Source organism: Erpetoichthys calabaricus, chromosome 1 (genome assembly GCF_900747795.2).
Source record: "Erpetoichthys calabaricus chromosome 1, fErpCal1.3, whole genome shotgun sequence".
Classification (NCBI taxonomy): Eukaryota; Metazoa; Chordata; class Cladistia; order Polypteriformes; family Polypteridae; genus Erpetoichthys; species Erpetoichthys calabaricus.
This window is the reverse complement of record NC_041394.2, coordinates 345,801,271-345,823,202: the sequence shown is the minus strand read 5'-3', so window position 1 is coordinate 345,823,202 and position 21,932 is coordinate 345,801,271. Positions and strand designations below refer to the sequence as shown.

At 40.0% G+C, this 21,932-nt stretch overlaps 1 protein-coding gene across 1 annotated transcript in view; it reads right to left on the bottom strand.

The window, feature by feature from the left end:
- Positions 1–21,932, bottom strand: part of LOC114668277 (uncharacterized) — a 555,445-nt gene that overhangs the window by 133,862 nt on the left and 399,651 nt on the right. Inside the window, exon 9 of the mRNA XM_051935131.1 lies at positions 7,849–8,022. Coding sequence (XP_051791091.1) covers positions 7,849–8,022 — 174 coding nt within the window. The remainder of the gene's footprint in view (positions 1–7,848; positions 8,023–21,932) is intronic.

Genomic DNA, 21,932 nt, shown 5'->3' with positions numbered 1-21,932 from the left:
CTCTGCTCCTTAGGGACAAGCTGACAGAGATGGGAGTAGATTCATACCTGGTGGCATGGATCGTGGACTATCTTACAAACAGACCTCAGTATGTGCATCTCGGGAATTGCAGATCTGACATTGTGGTCAGCAACACAGGAGCACCACAGGGGACTGTACTTTCTCCGGTCCTATTCAGCCTATATACATCGGACTTCCAATATAACTCGGAGTCCTGCCACATGCAAAAGTTTGCTGACAAAACTGCTATCGTGGGCTGCATCAGGAGTGGGCAGGAGGAGGAGTATAGAAACCTCATCAAGGACTTTGTTAAATGGTGCGACTTAAACCACCTACAACTGAACACCAGCAAAACCAAGGAACTGGTGGTGGATTTTAGGAGACCCAGGCCCCTCATGGACCCCGTGATCATCAGAGGTGACTGTGTGCAGAGGGTGCAGACCTATAAATACCTGGGAGTGCAGCTGGACGATAAATTGGACTGGACTGCCAATACTGATTATCTGTGCAAGAAAGGACAGAGCCGCCTGTACTTCCTTAGAAGACTGGCATCCTTCAACATCTGCAGTAAGATGCTGCAGATGTTCTATCAGATGGTTGTGGCGAGTGCCCTCTTCTACGCAGTGGTGTGCTGGGGAGGCAGCATTAAGAAGAAGGATGCCTCACACCTGGACAAACTGGTGAGGAAGGCAGGCTCTATTGTTGGCATAGAGCTGGACAGTTTGACATCCGTAGCAGAGCAACGGGCACTCAGCAGGCTCCTATCAATTATGGAGAATCCACTACATCCATTAAACAGTGTCATCTCCAGACAGAGGAGCAGTTTCAGCGACAGACTGCTGTCACTGTCCTGCTCCACTGACAGACTGAGAAGATCATTCCTCCCCCAAACTATGCGACTCTTCAATTCCACCAGAGGGGGTAAACGTTGAACATTATTCAAGTTATTGTCTGTTTTTTACCTGCATTTTTTATTACTCTTTAATTTAATATTTTTTGCTGCTGGAGTATGTGAATTTCCCCCTGGGATTAATAAAGTATCTATCTATCTATCTATCTATCTATCTATCTATCTATCTATCTATCTATCTATCTATCTATCTATCTATCTATCTATCTATCTATCTATCTATCTATCTATCTATCTATCTATCTATCTATCTATCTATCTACCCTGATAGCTACCCTGCTGAATGCATGAAAAAAAATCAATTAAGTTAGCTCCATTTTTAATAGCAACATTTATAGAAGCCAGAGACAATAAAATTCTACCTCAAAGTTTTTACCAAGGATTAATTACCGTCTTTCCTAAGAAAAAATAATAACTTATTACAATGTGCATCATACAGACCAATTTCACTTCTGAATAATGATGTTAAGATACTTTCCAAAGTTCTAGCTAGAAGGATTGAGAAAGTGATTTGTTTGGTAATAACACAAGACAAAATCGGATTAATTAAAGACAGACACAGCTTTCAATCTTCAACATGTTTAATGTAATATATTCACGCATAAATTCCAACACCCTGGAGATCTATCTATCTATCTTATTATCTCTGGATACAGAAAAAGCATTTAATATGGTTGAATGGGAGGACCTATTCACTACATTGCAAAAACAAGCAGTGCTTTTTCCAGCAAACTCTCTAGCACACAACATTAGATTGGAAACCTTCCCTTTTATCATTGTAAATCAGTTAAAATACATAGGGGTAAGCATCACAAGTAAATATAAAGCTCTTTTTCAACAAAATTTTTGCTGTCTGGATGGAAAAACTTAAACAAGACTTGCATAGATGGTCACTTTAGCAGGGAGAATTAACAAGTCAAGATGAATATCGTTCCTAAACTTCTTTACCCATTTACATTAACAAATCATTTTTTAAGAAATTACATTCAATCATAACTTTGTTAATATGGAATTCAAAACCATCACACATCCAAAGGGCGACCCTGCAATGACCTAAAGCAGAAGGTGGCATGGCTCTTACCTAACTTTCAATTTTATTATTGGGCAGCAAATATACAAGCTATGAAAACCTGAACATTGATACAAATAAATTAACATACACAGGCTTTGTCCACAATAGAAATAAAATCCCACAGTACTTCTTTTTACATATCTCTTGCTTTGTACCCCAGTAAATGTAAGTTATCGTCAATATAATAACAACCCAATTGTGCTTCACTCACTCACTCACTCAGAATATAGAACCAATGTAGGAAGTATAAGTTAAAGAATATTTTATCTGTGGTACATCTACATGATAACCACCTTTTTCCACCCTCTCAAACTTACACATTTTTTAATGTTTGGAAACTGTACTGGATAAAATCACTTAGAGATTTGTACATATATAATGTCTTTGCATCCTATGATCAATTGCACTCCAAACTTAGCTTCTCAATCAACACAATTTTCCAACTATCTCCAAATTAGAAACTTTATTAAACAAACTCTGCCCAATTTTCCTCACCTCCCACCTATTTCTATTCCAGAAGACATATTGATCAGTCTTGAGGACTCAGACAGCACCTCTATAATATATGTCCCTTCCTTTTTAAAGAACCCAGAGTGAAGTGGGAATAGGATCTCTCACTCAACATTTTAGAAAAGGAGTTGAAGGCAGCAATGCACAGAATTCACTTGAGATCCATATGTGCAAAGCATACAATTATTCAACTTAAAATCTTTTAAAATTGTTCAAAATGTTTCCAGGGAAAGATCCAACCTGCGAATGCTGCAATCAAGTTCCAGCCTCACTGGGTCACATGTTTAGAAACTGCACCAAATTAACATCTGGACCAAAATTTTTAGATGCCTTTCAGACAGCCTTGGTGTCACAATCCCTCTTAATCCACTAACAGCTGTGTTTGGTGGGCTCACAGAGGGGCTTAAAGTGGAGAAGGACAAACAAACTATGATTGCCTTTACTTCACTACTGGCACGTAGACTCATCTTGCTCAGCTGGAAAAATCCTAACTCTCCTATTCTAAGTCAGTGGGTAACTGATGTTAAATACTATTTGAAATTTTCCCCTAGAGGATCTGCTGTAAACTGTTTAAAAACCTGGCAGGACCTACACAATAACATTTTAGAATAAACATTTATATTAGGGGAAAAGACTAATTTTTCTTTTTACTGTTTTACTCTTCTGCGGTGGGTTGGCACCCTGCCCAGGATTGTTTTCTGCCTTGTGCCCTGTGTTGGCTGGGATTGGCTCCAGCAGACCCCCGTGACCCTGTGTTCGGATTCAGCGGGTTGGACAATGGATGGATGGATGGATGTTTTACTCTTAACAGTTTTGCTCTGGTTGTTGGCCTTCCTCTCTTTCTCATGGATGGGGGTTGATTTGATTTTATTTTAGTTTTGTGAAGTTTGACTTGATTGTATGGAATGTTATATGGTTTTAACAAATTCAATAAAAGTTAAAAAAAAGGAGAAGAACACTAGCTGAGAAGACCTGGAGAGTTTATTAAATATGGAGGAGAGCAGAAGAGAATATAAAAGAATAAAGAGAAGAATTTAGAGGGAAAGGTCTGGGCTGCATTGCACTGGAGATAGCTGATTACAATGTTCTGCCTTTTCGTGTGTAGATATTCACCTGCCGTCCAGTCTGATTTAACTCTTGCTCTAGTGACCACAGGTTGTTCTTCTCAATCTCTATGATCATATTATGAATTAGCCTGTGAAGAGACACACATGTGAGTTACAAACACCAGAAAGCACCACCTCACACACTGGAGTATCTCAATGACACACCCATTGATATCATCTTCCCAGAATTCCTCTCAGTGACTCTAAGTCACATAATGTGTGTGTCGCCCTACCACTTGCCCAGTCCACCGTCCAACGAGGTCACCATTTTCTGAAGGACTGATGGCTTTGTTGATTTTAATTGAAGTTCAGTGTTGTTCATTTGACCTCACTCTACTGTTTGGTGGTCTTGGTGAGTATTTTACCCTTTTCAATTCTGATTATTGGCTTTGAACCTTTTGCTCTCAGATTCAGATTCTGTTAACAGATTTTGCTTTTTACAATACTGATAGCTTTGGATTGCTTTCGGCAGCCCCTGTGGTTCTTTTGTTAATAAACCTCATCTTTTGTGTAAATTACTTGTGGACTTTTCTCTGCCAAGCTGGAGTTTTCATGGTTCTCCCTCTGGTCAGACACACCTGTTTTGCTTATATTTTGAATTCAAAAGCGTGTCCTTCTCTCTGAAGCCTAGTCAGGCCTGAAGCCTCCTGTTTTCCTGGGGTTCGACCTACCTTGAGATGACATTTGTTTAGTAGGCTATTTTAGAGGCCTTGCCCCTTTATTATTTTGTGCTGCAAGAGCAATCACAACAGAAGGTGGTCTTTTCAGTTGACATAATGTTGACCCCTCTGTCCACCTGTGGTCACTTCCTGTGTCCTGCGCTATTAATTAATGATCAGTCTCTCTCTATTATTTTCTTTCCCACTCCTGCTCACTCTCATGTCTTCTCTCATTTTCTGTCCTCTCATTGTCCTCTTGTTGTCCCCTCATCACCCTGTCCACTGAAATTGGCTCTTCTCTCCCTTGTGTGTTTGATATGATCCCTATAACCCTGTCAGCCTTCTCCTCCCTGTGTCCTTGTCCCTCTGTCTGTTAATTCTACATGCTCCTGTTCACCTTTTCTGCTGTTCCTTTTCTCAGCCCACCTCACACTCCTCCTCTTTTCTCCGTTGTTCTCATTCTGTCATCCTTCTTTATCTTTGTTGTCATCCCTGTCTGTAACCTCCGTCCAGCTCTGCCCAGCTTCTCCATCTTGCCCAGTGCGCTTTGTCCTTCTCATCCCATTGACCGTCCTTCTCCTTCTTCTAGTCAGGTCATCATGGAGTGTCCTGCTATCAGTCTGTCCATCAAGCCATCAGCCCTGACTTCATAACCTCACACACCTCACCTTGTTTACTCACCTCAGTATCTTTAATTTACAGTTTGGGCTCTGCAACCCCTCACACAGCTGATGAGCTCCTAAGTCTTTCAGTTTGTTATTGTCTAGGTCCAGATCAGTCAGCTGTGAGTGTGGAGAAGAGAGTACTGAGGAAAGAGATGAGGAACAGCTGGAGGTGAGACCACAATCAGACAGGCTGTGGAGATAAAGAGAGAGAAGTTGGGACATGAAGAGCAATAGACAGACAGACGGACACACAACACAGTGCCTGCTGGCAAGTTGACTTTTCACTAAAATGCAGTTTGAACCCAAAACCACTGCTAGTCTTATAAAGTAAGATGCTATACCTGCCAATTTCTCCTGCCTTCATGCTGTATGCCCTGGTGAGAGATCATTCAGACTGAGATGTGGACATTAAGATTGATCAAGAACTGCAAACAAATGATGCTGACAGCTTCCTGCACTTGAGTGACCAGATGGACTTGTCAGAATGGGGGGAGAGTGACAAACTGAGATTTTTGCCCATCATTTCCTACTTAGACAGTGTAGATGTTTAATGTAATTTGTAGGACACCATCTAAAGACAAGTGTTAGAAATGTTGGTCGCTACAGAATTCAACACCCAGCTGTTTCTCATGCTGGACTCTCCTGATGTCACAATAATTAAAGGATGAGGACACTCTGTTTGTTTGAAAGGACAAAGACTGGACCTGACTTTGGAATCAAATGACATAATGAACATGGAGGACCAGCCTGACACATACTATTTCTGTCCTCAGCCATTCAGATCTCACATACTGTCTGGTGCCACTGACCAGTTGACTTCCATCTACAAAGGCCTCAGTGATGCTGAGCTCAGTTTTTTTATTCTTTCTACTAATTTGTAACAAAGCAGGTGGACAAGCTTCAAATGGTTGGTCAGCATCCCAAAGTCCAGTCCTCTGGACACAGAGGGGGTCTAAAATCCTCTTTCTCAGAGTGGACCGTGCAATAACCCTCATCACTGCTGACCACTGCTGTCCATTTCCAGCTCCTGTCCATCTTCTTGTTTGACCATTTAGTCCAAATGATTTGATAACATGAATGGACAACATGCTGATACCGCCATCTTCCTGGAGGGATTGGAAATGCACAGTACTTCATCACCTGACTACACAGGACATTTGTGGTCACATCAGGAGTGACATCTTTGAGTCCTCAAACTCTGAATTTTTCACAGCAGCTCATGTATTCATGGTTGGCATTTCTGTTTATTGTTTTTCTCGCTGATGTCTCTCTTTTAATAAATCACTCTGGAAAGTGGGTAGAGTAAAGATGGGGGAACATTAACAAGACTTTACAAATAATAACATAAATATTCAGACAAATGTTTAAAGTATTAAATTATTGACATGGGTTCAAATGATGCATGTACAACAAAGGCCATCACACACCGACTTTACACATTTGAATGGCAGGATCTCATCTGACAAGCACAGAAGACGAATGAAGAACGAGAGCAACAAGGAGCAGCGCAGACACAATGTCAGCTACCAGTCACGTCAAGAATTACTAATTACAATAATAATATTAATTACTGGTGCCTTGTGATAGAGGAAGTTTTATCCAAGATGAAAGATCAAACACCTTCATCTCCCTGTCACTTGTGTTCAGTACGTCTTATAAGACCTCTGAGTGTTATGGAAGAATAAGCTCAGCATATGTTTGAAGTGCATGATAAGCACTTAAGCTATGCGTATATCTGAGTGAGCTAAGCACATATCTGACTGTGTACTATTAAGACGAGCACTGATTAGAAGTGACGAGATGAGCACTGCACATTCTGACCACAACTGGAAAATGGCACTGGAGATATGGGAGACTTAGCCATCTGATTATATACACTTGCGTGTATTTTTTAAACTTAATACATATATTTTCATACTTATACAGTATCTATATTTTTATCACTTAATTTTATATAATACTATTAATGTACCTTTTGAGCCCTTCACTTTACACACTTGTTATATTTTTTTAAAAGGGAGTGACCAATAAAGTGAAGCCCTTCTAGACTGGCAGCACTGGAGTTAACATCTTGAAATATCATCCCTGAGGACTGGCTGGAGGATGAGCAATGAGGAGGCACAATGAAAAGGATAGGGGGCAAAGGAGGAGAAATGCTGAAAGGTGTTGGCCATTGGCATATGAAGGGATGGCCAGAATATGAAATGTGAAGTCAATTCCTTATAAAATGCTGCTCCGTGTTTTGGTGCTGGTTGTTTTTGTAAACTCAGAATGACTTTACTTACAATGAAATAAACTGTCACTGAAATCCAAGGCTTCTGACTCTGCATCTGTTTCTGGCTAAGAATATTCTGTGACAGTGTTTGATGAGATGCCATCAGCCAAACCTTCATGCCACTTAGTCGTCTGGTCTGCTCAGCCCTCTGCCCTCTAGTAATTAAGACATTCCACTGATCTTCACTTCATTTCCAGCTCTCAGTTCTTTCCCCTTTACTTCTGCTCTTTTCCTGATTCCTCCTTTCCCATCTCCTTTTCTTTTGCCACTCCTCCTGATTCCCATAATGCTGTATGTCTCTGCTGACCAGTCAGTCATTTGTTCATTTAGTTTACTGAAGTTTCTGATGTTTCCTCAACTCAAATCACTGACTGAACACCCCGGTTCAATATCATTCACCCTCCATCCATCCATTTCTACACTTGCTTATCCTGATCAGGTCTCAGGGCAGCTGGAGTCTCTCCCAGCAAGCATCAGGAACAAAGCAGGAACAACAGCAGGACAGGTGCCAGTTCCTCGCAGGGTCAACATGGACCAGTCACTCTCTCTCTCTCTCTCTCTCTCTCTCTCTCTCTCTCTCTCTCTCTCTCTCTCTCTCTCTCTCTCTCTCTCTCTCGCACACACACACACACACACTTGTTGTTCACTTACTTCAGTTTCTCTAATTTGCAGTTTTCACTTCTCAGCCCCTCACACAGCTTATTCACTCCTGAATCCTCCATGTTGTTGTTGCTCAGGTTCAGTTCAGTCAGTTGTGAGTGTGGAGAAGAAAGAGCTGAGGAGAGACCTGAGCAACATCTAGAGTCGAGACCACAATGAGACAGGCTGTGGAGATAAAAAGAGAGAAGTGAGGACATGAGGACAGACAGAAGGACAGACAACACAAAGGTTCAACAACTTCTGGCAATTTGACTTTTCACAGAAATGCAGTTTGAACCTATAACCACTGCAAGTCTTTTAAAGTAAGTCGCTATATAACTGGCCATGTCTCCTGCCTTCCTGGTATTCAGACTGACATGTGGACGTTAATATTGGAGAAGAACATCAAAGAAATGAGACTCACAGCATTCTGTACTCAAGTGTCCAAATAGACTTGTCAAAGGTGACAATGGAGGGAGGTGACAAATTTGGATTTCCGTTTGTTAATTAAAACTCTGAACAAATCGACAATTTGTCATTTGTAGGACAACATCCAAAGAAGCCTGTTAGATTTGTGGGTCACTACTGGTCACCACAGAGCTCGGTTCTCAACTGTTTGTCCTGATGGACTCTTCTGATGTCAGACTAATGAGATGATGAGGAGACTCTGTCAGGTTCCCTGTGACATCTCTAAGCAGGAAAATGAGTTTGTGATAAATGGTCGGCATCTCAAAGTCTAGTCCAGTGACTTTTTATCTAAGAGGACTGTGAAGACCCCCTAGACTGCTGGCCATTGCTGTCCACTAGCAGCTCCTGTTGGACTTCTTGTCTGCTCATTCAGTTCAAGTGATTTGATTAAATTAACAGGTGACATGCTGACATTGCCATCTGCTGGGTTTTACAGGAAATGCACAGCATTAAACCAGCTCACTGCACAGGACGTTTGGGGGGTCACATGACTGACAACTTTGTGTCCTCACAGTTTGAATTTCTCAAAACAGTTGCTCATTACTTCATGATGGACCGTTCTGTGTCTTTTAGGATAAATTAGGCAGGAGAGGCCAGTGGACACTAATTAAAGATGGTGGGACCTTTACAAGATTTAAATAAAACATACCATAAATACTCAGACATGTTATAAATATTAAATCATTTGACATGGGTTCAAATTACAAGTGTACAATGAAGGCCACCAGTCACACAGACATGACACATTTGAATGACACGATCTAATTTGACAAAGAACACAAATGAGGAACTAGAGCAACACAGACACAATGTCAGGTGCCAGTCATGTCAGGAATCATTATTAATAACAATAACAATATTAATAGTATTATTAATGCTTGCTTGTAATGGTGAAAGTTCTTTCCAAGATAACAGATCAAACATCTTCATCTCACAGTCACTTTTGTTCAGGACGTCTTATAAGATATCGGAGTGTCTGACGAGATGCCATCTGCCAAACCTGCAGGTCCCCACGTCCTCTACTTTGCCCTCTAGTGGTGAAGCCCTGTCACTGCTCTCCTTGTATTTATTTTCAGATTTCAATTCTTATCATTTGTCCTTCTTCTCTTTTCCTGACTCCACCATTCCAATCTTCTTTTTGTTCTCCCACTCCTATTGTTTCCCATAATGCTGTGTGTCATTTATTCATTCAGTTTACTGAAGTTTCTGATGTTTACCCCTAGGTATTTAAACTGATCTGCGATGGTTAAAGGGAAGGTGTCCAATCTAATATTGTATACTTGAGAATTCACTGGGAAGAGTACACTTTTATTAAAATTGATTCTGAGACCAGAAATCTTTTAAAAGTCTGTCTGACAATTGGGCTGTCAGTATATTGGCAATAACTTGTATTTACTGGTGTACAAAGCAATTAATATAAAGAATCACTGCAGGATTTTATTTCTATTGCAGACTAAGCTAGTGTGTTAATTTCCAGGTTTCTATAGCTTTTATGTTTGCTACCCAGTAATAAAACTGAAAATTAGGTAGAGCCATGTTGCCTTCTGATTTAGGTCATTGTAGGGTCACCGTTTTGAATACGTGGGTTTTTCGAATTCCAAATAAATGAGGTTATGATTGAATCTAATTTCTTAAAAAAGATTTGTTAATGTATATGGGGATGTTTTGAAATATGGACAGAAGCTTAGAGAGGATATTCATCTTGACAATGTTAATTCTCCCTGCTAAAGTAAGATGGAAGGTAGACCATCAATGCACCTGTTTTTTAATTTTGTCCATGCAGACAGCAAAAGTCTGTTGAAAAAAGCTTTATACTTACGTATGATGTTGACCCCTAGGCATTTAAACTGATCAGCAATGATAAAAGGGAAGACATCCAATGTAATGCTATTTGCTAGAGAATTCACTGTAAAAAGCACACTTTTGTTCAAATTCATTTTGAGTCCAGGTGTCTTTTAAAATTCTCCTAGTACATTTAGGGCAGTAGGCACAGTATTTTGTGGGTCTGATATATTCAGTACCATATCATCTGCATATAGAGAAACTTTCTGTTCCAGTCCTTCTCTGATAATCCCCTTTATCTCAATAACATTTTGACAGTGAATTGCCAGTGGCTCAATGGCGATTGCAAAAAGCATTGGTGACAAGGGGCATCCTTGTCTGGTACCACATTCTAGTTTAAAGTAGTCTCAATTAATGTTGTTAATACAAACTGAAGCTTCTGGATTGGTATACAGTAATTTGATCCATGCACAAATGTTCAGGCCAAACCGAAATTTCTCCAATGTTGTAAAAAGGCAGTTCCATTCAACCATGTGAAATGCTTTTTCTGCAACGATAATATCATCTCTGGGGTGTTTGACTTTGTTGGTGAATATATTACATTAAACAGGCATCGAAGATTGGAAGCTAAGTGTCTGCCTTTAATAAATCCAATTTGGTCTTGTGTTATTACTCAAGGCAGCACTTTCTCCATCCTTCTAGCTAGGACTTTGGAGAGTGTCTTAACATCATTATTCAGAAGTGAGATTGGTCTGCACAAAGCACATTTTAATAAGTTCTTATTTTGTTTAAGAAAGATGGTAAATAATGCTTGGCAAAAAGTTTGAGGTAGAATTTTATTTTCTCTAGCTTCTGTAAATGTTGCTAATAGAAGTGGAGCTAGCTGAGTCATCAAGGCCTGCTGCTTTACCACTCTAAAGTGAGTTTATAGAATCTAGTAATTATGATAGTGCCAGAGGTTTATCCGATTCCTCTGCACTAAGAGTATCTATTTGTGGTATCTGTAATGTGTCCAGATTGTGTATTGTCTTCTTTAGTCTCAGTAGAATATAAGGATTTATAGTAATCTCTAAATGTGTGCATTATATTTTTATGGTTAATGATTTCGTCTCCATTTGTGTTGGTGATTGCTGGGATTGCATTGCAAACTTCTTGCTTGTGGATATGTTAAGCTAAGATATTACTAGCTTTCTCTCCATGTTCATAATAATGTTTTTTTTATTTAAGTAAGAGTTGTTCAGTTTCTTTAGTTGTTAAGAGGTTGAGCTCTGAATGCTCTGATGTGGCACAGGTTTTATGCTGGATGCCTTTCCTGACACAATCCTCCCCAATTTACCTGGGCTTCGGACTGGCACTAAGAACACACTGGCTTGTGCAACCCCGGTGGCTGGGTTGGATTACATGCTTTATCATGCCAAAATGTTATTAAATGTGCAGTAACAGTTGGGCATCCTCATGCATTGTCACAAACTTCATAATAAACCAAGTTACAGACCCTTAGTCATTCATAGCAGCATGCGGTCAAAGTGATAAAGTTAGTAATAGATAGATAGATAGATAGATAGATAGATAGATAGATAGATAGATAGATAGATAGATAGATAGATAGATAGATAGATAGATAGATAGATACTTTATTAATCCCCAAGGGGAAATTCAAATACTCCAGCAGCAGCATACTGATAAAAACAATATTAATTAAAGAGTGATAAAAACACAGTGCAAGTTAAAAAGTGCAAGGGGGAGAGTCCGAGGCAGGTATAACAGTTAATAACTCCGCCACAGATGTCAAACTGTCCAGCTCCGTGCCTACAATAGAGCCTGCCTTCCTCACTAGTTTGCCCAGGCATGAGGCATCTCTCTTCTTTATGCTGCCTCCCCAGCACACAAGCGGCACATGCCGGTGGGGGTAAGCACAGACCTGGTGGTATAACCATCACTATGTTCATTCGAAGAATACAAATTTGATATAAACCCACAACAGATTTTTATTTCACTTTAATTAATTTGTTTCATTAATGCACACATTCACTCACTTGTTTAACTTGTCCACATCTTTTAATTGTCAGATGAGGACACAGAACATGATGTTTGTGGTCACCTCAGTTTATCCTTCATACTCAGCTGACTAGTTAGGTTGTTAACTAGTCAGATAATTCATCAGTTAGTTAGTCAGACAATATCATCATACCCACACAAGTACACAGTGCCATGAAATAATGTGCCTCCAGACCAGAGATCAACATGACAAGAAGATTTTACAAAAATTTATAAATATATTAACAATCTGGCCTGGTGGTCTTGAACTTAAATTGAAGTGCTGAAGAGTCAGCATAACTTCTAGCAACACAAAGGGAGCTTCTTGAATTGTAGCTGCCAGATAGACAGACATTGTCTTATATGATATCAGTGTTGTAATGGTGTTAGCTAGGATGATGTCAGTGCTGATTCAACAGCAGGATAAGCTGTACCAGTCGATGGGGGATCTGATAAAAAGGGCGACTCTCCCACAGTGGCATGATCTCCATTCTACTGTGGCTAAAGCATCTAAGGATACTGAGATACCAAAAACAGCAAAGGAATGAGCAAAAATCCATTGGGCCTGCACAAGTGAACACCACACAGCACCACAGCATACAAACATGGAGCTACATATCAAGAACAAACTGCACAACAATACAACAAATGTAACAAACAAAGAAGTCATGTTAGAGCAAACTGAACAATTCGATGCAGAGAAGAATGACAGAAGATGTCACACAGTCAGCCAGAACTGACCTACAGTATCTGCTCTGGTACTGTCTATTAGAAGACAGGTGAACAAAGTGTCCACAAGATTGAAGAGAGAGGTCCTGCTCCATCTCAGAAGACCTGCAGTTGCAGCTTTTCTAGAAATTGTTCTGAATAGAGTGGACGCAAAGGTCTTGCTGCAGGGTCTTGTGGACTATGATGTTGCAATTTCCATAGCAGAGGGTGATGCAGCTGGTCAAGACCCTCTGTGTGGTACTCTGTAAAATATACTCACAATGATGGGATGAGTGGACTTGCTGTCCTCAATTACCACAGAAAGTGTAACTGCTGTGTCTCCTCACAATGGAGGTAATGTGGGCAGTCCAGGTGAGGTTATTTTCTACTGAATATTTGAAAACTACTAACGGCCTTCACCGCAGAGCCCTTGATGTGCAGTGGAGAGTGGGCAGTGTTGGCCTTCCTCAGGTCTTTTATCTTTTCTGTACTGACAGATAGATTGTTGTTCCTGCCCCAGTCCGCTTGCTGCTCCATTTTCAGTCTTCTCACTGTCTTTTCACAGTTTCTGATGAGACCCCTCACTATTGTGTCCTCAGCACACTCCATACTGCCATTTGAGTTGTCAGTTGTGAATCAACAAGGTGAACAGCAGTGGGCCGAGCATAGAGCTCTGGGGTGTAACAGTACTCAGTGTGGACAGTCTGGAGTCACAATCCAATTACAAAGAGACATGCTAAAGACCCAGCAGGTTCAACTTCTCCACCAGCTTCTGAGGGATGACAGTTGTGAATGCAGAACTGAAATCAGTGAACAGTATCCTGACTTACAGTGACATGCAAACGTCTGGGCACCAATGGTCAAGATTTCACTTACTGTAAATTGCTAAGCGAGTAAAAGATGACCTGATTTACAAAATGCATAACATTAAACAGGGGCGGCACGGTGGCGCAGTGGGTAGCGCTGCTGCCTCACAGTTGGGAGATCTGGGTACCTGGGTTCGATTCCCGGGTCCTCCCTGCGTGGAGTTTGCATGTTCTCCCCGTGTCTGCATGGGTTTCCTCCAGGCGCTCCGGTTTCCTCCCACATTCCAAAGACATGCAGGTTAGGTGGATTGGCGATTCTAAATTGGCCCTAGTGTGTGCTTGGTGTGTGGGTGTGTTTGTGTGTGTCCTGTGGTGGGTTGGCACCCTGCCCGGGATTGGTTCCTGCCTTGTGCCCTGTGTTGGCTGGGTTTGGCTCCAGCAGACCCCCGTGACCCTGTGTTCGGATTTAGCGGGTTGGAAAATGGATGGATGGATGGATAGTTTCTCAAATCCCATCATAACTAAAGCAGCACGTTAAATGCTTTGTTTTGTATTTGTTCTTCTATGTGTGTGAATCACTACGTGCTTCTTAAACCGGCTTTCTCTTCCTCCGACTGGACACAGAATCCATTACATTCGTGATATTACAGCTCTCTAAATAATTAAAATACTGAGATGTATACTTGATATCATTTTCATGATGATAGGAGTTAAAGCATGTTATTAAACATGGGAACACAATGGCGCAGTGATAGTGACGAGCTGGCGCCCTGTCCAGAGATTGTTCCTGCCCCCCACAAGATGCTTGCTGCGCCGTGCACGACCTTTGATGAAATACTTTATTGCAGCAGTACTGTCTCTTTCAAACGTACTTACCCCCAATTCCTGTCCTTCCTTTCTTTCTCCAAGTAAGTAATCGCCACACAATTAGCTCAGTAATAGATGTTAAGCCATCTGTAAGCTGAGAACACTGATTCTTCAAAACTTTTAAGGAACATTGAAATTTCTTTTGTAGTAATTGCTTAATTATTCTATCCATCTATCCTTCAAGAATACAGTGCAAGGCAGGAACAATCCGCGAACGGCGCGCCAGCTCCTCTCTAGCGCTGCGACACCATGTCCTCACATGTTTAATTATTGACAATATAGATTATTTAAATGAAGTTAAAGTTTTATCTGTATAATATAATAAACATATTTTGCTGCATTTCATCTTAAAAATGATATTGTCATCATATGTAAATACATGCTTTACAAAGTGGCTAAGGTTGTGCAATATTATAACTGTAGTGCAAGTTTACAGTGAGGTAGTTGTACTTACAAGTACAAACAGTTCTACAAGGAGCACTTGATGAACTGATTGAGTGCATTTATAGTTCTTGGGATGAAACTGATTGTGAACCGTGAGGTCAATACAGGAAAGGCTTTGAATCATTTGCCGTGTGAGAGCAGTTCAATAGACAGCATGGCTGAGGCAGCATGCGCTTGATGTTGTATACCGATAATTCTCTTTCCGATCACCTGCTGTAGAGATGTGATTCCACAATCAGATATAGTGGTATAAATACTCCATGTAGTGCAGTGAGAGTAATATGGAAAAAGATGATCCACTGAGGCAACCCCTAATGGGAGCAGCTGAAAGAAGAGGGAGAAGGTTCAGTGAGAGTAACAACGCTAAAGCAGCTATGGTATTTGGAATAGTTTGGCCATTTTGTGGACCATTATATTGTTACTGGTTAATTACAATCAGATGCCTTAAACTAATAAACAATATATTTCAGTGTATATGATAAAGCCATATTAGGGATGTAGATCTAAAAAAGAAAGGAAAACCACACTGAAAAAAAGCACTACTTTGATGCTGGGTGCCACCAGTTTGCAAAACCGAGCGGAGAACTTGCGTATGCCAGGGAAAGAGCTAGCGTGAAAATGTGCGTGGCTTTACACCAAGTTTAGGTTTTATACATCACAATTTGAGCGTGGAAATGGGAGCACGTAACATTTTTGTGGGTACACACTGTTTATACATGTTTGCACAATTGTACAAAACAAAAATAACACACTAGTCTTGCTTACAATACTACAATTCTACATACTCACAACTATTCACAGTAACAGCAGTAATAGAAATTTTGCCCAGGAGTGCCCAGACTTTTGCATGTCACTATAAGAGTCTTTTAATTGAGGTGGGACATGTCCAGGTGGTGAGTGTAGGACATGGGATCAGTGGATATCGAATGGGACATGTGAGGCTGTGAGACCAGTGGTTATGGGAGCAGCGAGCTGAAGCACAGAGCAGAGCAGCGAACGGAAGCACAGAGCGGAGCAGTGAGCGAAAGCACAGAGCAGCGGCATCTCCCACAGGCACGTAGCCCTTCGCAAACACCCGAGCAAGTTCAACTGAAGTAAAGCCGGCAGCTGACAGGAGAAATAAGGAGAGAAATAACCAGCAGTGAGAAATTAAAGTCGATCGCTTAGCGGGTGGTGGAAACTTAAAGCCGATGGTCTCTTAGTGATTCAGCTGAATGCGGAAAGCGCCAAAGCACCGAAGTTACTACAAAAAACGGAGAAGATGACATCAACACTAAACATAAGTTCTATCTGCTCTCTGCCTGTTGAGGGCATGTTTATATGTTGTATGTCCTGCAGGATGTACAGTTCAGGTTTTCCGGCCAACAGTGTAGACAGCTTCACCTGCCAAAAGTGTTTAGTTAATTTAGAGTTGGTCAGGAAAATACGCGAATTGGAGGACCGCATTAGGAATCTGATAGCAATTAGGCAAACCGAAAATTGGATAAACTCAGTTTGTTTAGACAATTCGGCTACTTCTGATTCGGATTCAGTCTCTCCAGGTCCCACTGTAGTCAGTGCGCGACCAAAGCCAGCAGCACCAATTCAGCCACAGGGCGAGTGGGTAACAGTAAGACAGGGGTCTAAGAAGCCAAAATTTAGTCCCCCGGCACCCAGGTCACTAATTCGGACCCAGAACAAATTCTCAGCACTCCGCAGTGTGCCTGTGGAAACTGAGAATAAGAAAGTGCTCATAATTGGCGATTCCATAGTGCGGAATGTTAGAATTCCAAACTACGTTAAACCAGCAGTTAATGTTAAATGCCTTGCAGGGGCCAAGATTTCTGGCATAGAGGCCGCATTGGACCGTGTCGCCGACAATGAAATATCTACCTTATTGCAGCATGTGAAATTTATTTACAGCACTCTGAGGTATTAAAGAGGAACTTCATCTCTTTATGCATCAAAGCTTAAAGAAAATGTCGGAATTTAGTTGTATCTGGCCCCTTACCAAGATTATATAGAGGGGATGTGATTTATAGCAGATTGCATTCCCTTCACTGCTGGCTAGAAACCTGGTGTGCAAATAAAAGCATAGCGTTTGTGAACAATTAGGATGATTTTTGGGAAAGGCCTGGATTTTTCAAAAGAGATGGTCTTCATCCTAACTGGAGGGGATCTTATGTATTATCCCAAAATATGGCAGCAAAACTGCCTGGTTGACTGATTAGAGCACCATCCAGGCCGCAGTCATGTGATCTTAAATCAAAGGCTGTTGTTTATCCCACCTGTTATTATCTTGAAGCTGTTACCCAAAATCCCTGTCATGGGGCATCCAGTAAATTTAGTCTTGATACAAATTTTAAATTAATTGATAACCAAAAAATAAGGTGTATAATTAGACCAAGAGATAATACCAGACCCTCCTCCAGAGGCATCTGTAATAGAAATTTACTTCAAATTAAAACAAAAAATATATCACCAGTTCAGAAAGAACCATGCATTTTTAAATGCTGCTTATTGAACATTCGCCCTCTTGGCACTAAAGCTGTTTTGGTAAATGATATTATATTAAGTACAAAATCTGATCTGTGTCTTCTCACTGAAACCTGGCTTAGTAAATGAGACACTGTCCCCCTAGCTGAGGCGTCACCAGATAGCTACTCGTTCCTTCATAAGTCTAGAGATTTTGGTCAAGGAGGAGGACTTGGAATAATTCACTGTAACAAAAAGCAAATCACTTCTAAAAATTTAGGCAACTTTACATCCTTTGAGGCATTCATTTTAAATATTACAACAGATTCCTCCAATACAATTATAGTGCTAGTCTACAGACCACCAGGGCCATATTCATTGTTCATGACTGAATTTAGCAACCTTCTATCTGATTTGGCTATAAATTATGATCATGTAGTACTGATGGGGGATTTCAATGTACACATTGATATGGAAACTGACACTTTTAGCAAATGTTTTACTTATTTGTTAAATTCAGTAGGATTTTGTCAGATTGTCAAAGGTCCAACTCATAATCATAACCACATATTAGATTTAATTATAACTTACAAAGTTGAAATTCAAAATTTAAGTATTACTCCATTAAATGAAGTTATTTCCGATCACTACTTAATTACATTTGATTTAGTCCTGCCCTTGCCAACACACTCCCAGATTAAAACAAAGACAGTGCGACATCTAGATTGTAATTCTGCTTCAAAATTTATAGATACTTTGAATAAGTCGAGTGTAATTGTGGAAAACCATTTAGATCAGCTAACATCACATTATAATGTGACTTTGAGAGATGCTCTGGACACAGTGGCACCCATTAAAACAAAACTGATCAAAGCACATAGAAACTCTCCCTGGTTTAATGAAAACACTCGAGCTCTTAAATTAGAGTGTCGAAAGCTGAAGCGCAGATGGAGAACAACAAAGCTACATGTCTTTCAAATTGCATGGACAGAGAGTGTTAATAAATATAAAAAAGCTCTCTTTAAAGCTCGCTCAGAATACTATTCAACAATAATAGATAGCAATAATAAAAATCCTGTACTCTTTAGAGCAGTGGCTAAATTAACAAATGGAAATTCAGATCAACAGTGCAAAATACCAACAGATATTAGCAGTACAGACTTTATGAACTTCTTCAATGAGAAAATTAAAAATATAAGACCCCAGATCACTGCATCACAGTACAAACCAAATACTAGCTTAGCAGACCCTGTCTTACATTGCATTCAGCACTTTAGTCATTTTAATCCTGTAACTGAGCAGGAAGTCTTAACTTTAATTTCTAAAATGAAGCCCACTACTTGTTCTCTATATCCAGTGCCAACAAAACTAGTAAAAAGTGCAATGAATGTTCTTGCAGCGAATATTCTAAACATTATCAATAATTCATTATTGCATGGCACAGTACCTGAAGCACTAAAAGTGTCAGTCATTAAACCATTACTTAAAAAGTCAGACCTAGACCCACACATACTTAATAATTATAGGCCTATTTCAAATTTACAGTTTCTCTCTAAAATACTAGAGAAGTAGTTGCCAGTCAGCTTCAGTCACACCTTACGCATTACAATTTATTTGAGAAATTCCAGTCTGGTTTTCGCACTGGTCATAGTACAGAAACGGCACTAACGTGGGTTGTAAACAACATTCTGATATCCTCTGATGAAGGAAACTCCTCTGTAATTATGTTGTTGGTCTTAAGTGTAGCATTTGACACCATCGACCATTCTATTTTACTGCACAGGCTAGAAAATTACAGTGCATCCGGAAAGTATTCACAGTGCATCACTTTTTCCACATTTTGTTATGTTACAGCCTTATTCCAAAATGGATTAAATTCATTTTTTTTCCTCAGAATTCTACACACACGCTGTGAATACTTTCTGGATGCACTGTATGTTGGGTTTACAGGCACCGTGCATGCTTGGTTTAGTTCTTATTTATCAAATTGATTCCATTATGTACAGAAATGTGCTCACAGTACTTCATCATTGTACACAGAAGTTCAATATGGTGTCCCGCAGGGCTCAGTACTGGGACCTTTACTGTTTTCACTTTACATGCTTCCACTGGGATCTCTCATTAGGAAACATAATGTTAATTTTCACTCGTATGACAGATGACACTCAGTTATACCTTTCATTTAGATCAAATGAAGTTTCTCCGATGTTGTCTTTAATTAGTTGTGTTAGTGAATTAAAGGAGTGGATGTATAAGAACTACTTGTCTTTAAATACAGATAAAACAGAAATGTTAATTGTTGGAGATAATGACGCTGATCACAACAATATTTTGTCATCATTTAACTCAGTTGAAATCCCCATTAATTTTACTGAATCAGCCCGCAATCTAGGAGTTATCTTTGACTCTAGCATCTTATTTAAAGTGCATATTACAAAGTTGTCCAAAACATGTTTCTTCCATCTTAAAAATGTTAGGAAATTAAGGTGTTTTCTTAATAAACAGGATTCTGAGAAATTAATTCACGCATTTATTTCTAGTAGGATTGACTACTGCAATGTGGTGTTCACTGGATGTTCAAACTGTTCTCTATGCAACCTCCAGTTAATCCAAAATGCGGCTGCAAGAATTATTACAAGAACAAGAAAATACGAACACATAACGCCAGTTCTTAAATCCTTACACTTGCTCCCGGTTAAGTTTAGGGCAGATTTCAAAATCCTCCTTTTAACATATAAAGCATTAAATGGCCAAGGTCCGGCTTACTTGTCTGAACTTATCATGATTTACAAACCAGAGCACACGTTAAGATCTCAAGATGCCGGTCTGCTTATGATTCCAAGGATTAATAAAATAACAATGGGTGGTTGAGCTTTTAGTTACAGGGCCCCTAAACTGTGGAATGGTCTGCCTGCTACTATAAGAGATGCCCCTTCGGTCTCAGCTTTTAAATCTCGCCTGAAGACTCACTACTTCAGTTTAGCATATCCTGACTAGAGCTGCTGATTAACTGTACAGACTGCAGCTCTGTTGTTAGTCATTAGCACAAAAACATAAGTAACATGATAGTTATAATTGGATACTAACCCTCACCTATTCTGTTTCTCTTTTTGGTACTCAAATGTGCAGGGCTGAAGTGAGAAAAGAAGGTTTTGTCAGGTCAGGGACTTGGACCTCTAATCACATCAGTGAGAAACATACTGTATGTGTATCAAAACATTAAAAAGGTGCTATGCACTGGATTGATTTGAAAGTCACTTGGAGCCTATACTTTCTAAATGGTCTGGTTTTAACGTTAAATGTTCCACCATTGACACAACGTGAGAATCACAACAGGCTGCCACTTCATAAACTGGAGTATTTCACTGACATGCCCTTAAGCTCAGCGTTCTGTGCGCATGTCACATTCCCAGAATTCCTCTGTGTCTCTGGTCATCTTAGTTACATGACGTCTGTGGGAATTCAGGGTGATGTTTTCAGATGGGTGCAAAATTGGCTCAGACACAGGAAACAGAGGGTGATGGCACGAAGAACCTTATCAGAATTGGCTGACGTTAAGAGTGGTGTTCATTTGGAGTCAGTGTTGGGGGCTGCTGCTATTTTTAATACATATAAATGATTTAGACAGGAATATAAGTAACAAGCTGGTCAAGTTTGCAGATGACACCATGTGGATTAACAGATAATTTGGAATTCGTTATATCATCATAGAATGACTTGGACAGCATACAGGCTTGGGCAGATTTTTGGAAGATGAAATTTAATATCAGTAAATGTAAAGTATTACACATAGGAAGTAAAAATGTTAGGTTTGAATACACAATGGATGGTTGGAAAATCGAGAGTACATTTTATGAGAAAGATTTAGGAGTCATAGTGGACTCTAAGCTATCGACTGCCAGACAGTGTTCAGAAGTCACTGCTACAGGGGATGAATTATGAGAAAAGATTAAAAGAGCTGAGCCTTTACAGTTTAAGCAAAAGAAGATTCAGAGGTGACATGATTGAAGTGTTTAAAATTCTGAAGGGAATTAGTCCAGTGGACTGAGACAGTGACTTTAATATGAGTACATCAAGAACACGGGGACACAGTTCGAAACTTGTTAAGGGGAAATTTCACACAAACATTAATAATACATTTTTATTAATATAGCGCCTTTCCCATGCTCAAGGCACTTACAGAATATAATAAAGAATGGCAGAATATACAGTATATAGCATTGTACAAACCAGATAAATAAAGAAGATTAAGACAGTAAATTCTGAAAAAAAAAACAGACAACATAATTGATGGTCTAGCACACACATACAGGTTACATGAGCATCTTGACAGAGAAGTAAACTGAGAGAAGGGTAATAAAGTCAAGTAGAGCTAAAAGCCTTCCTGAACTGATGAGTTTTAAGTTGTTTTTTAAAAGAATTCATGGAGTCGGCTGACCTGATTATTTTTGGTAGGTCATTCCAGAGTCTGGGCGCTATACAGCTGAAGGCCCTGCTGTCACCCATGGAGTGTAGATTAGTGAGGGGCAC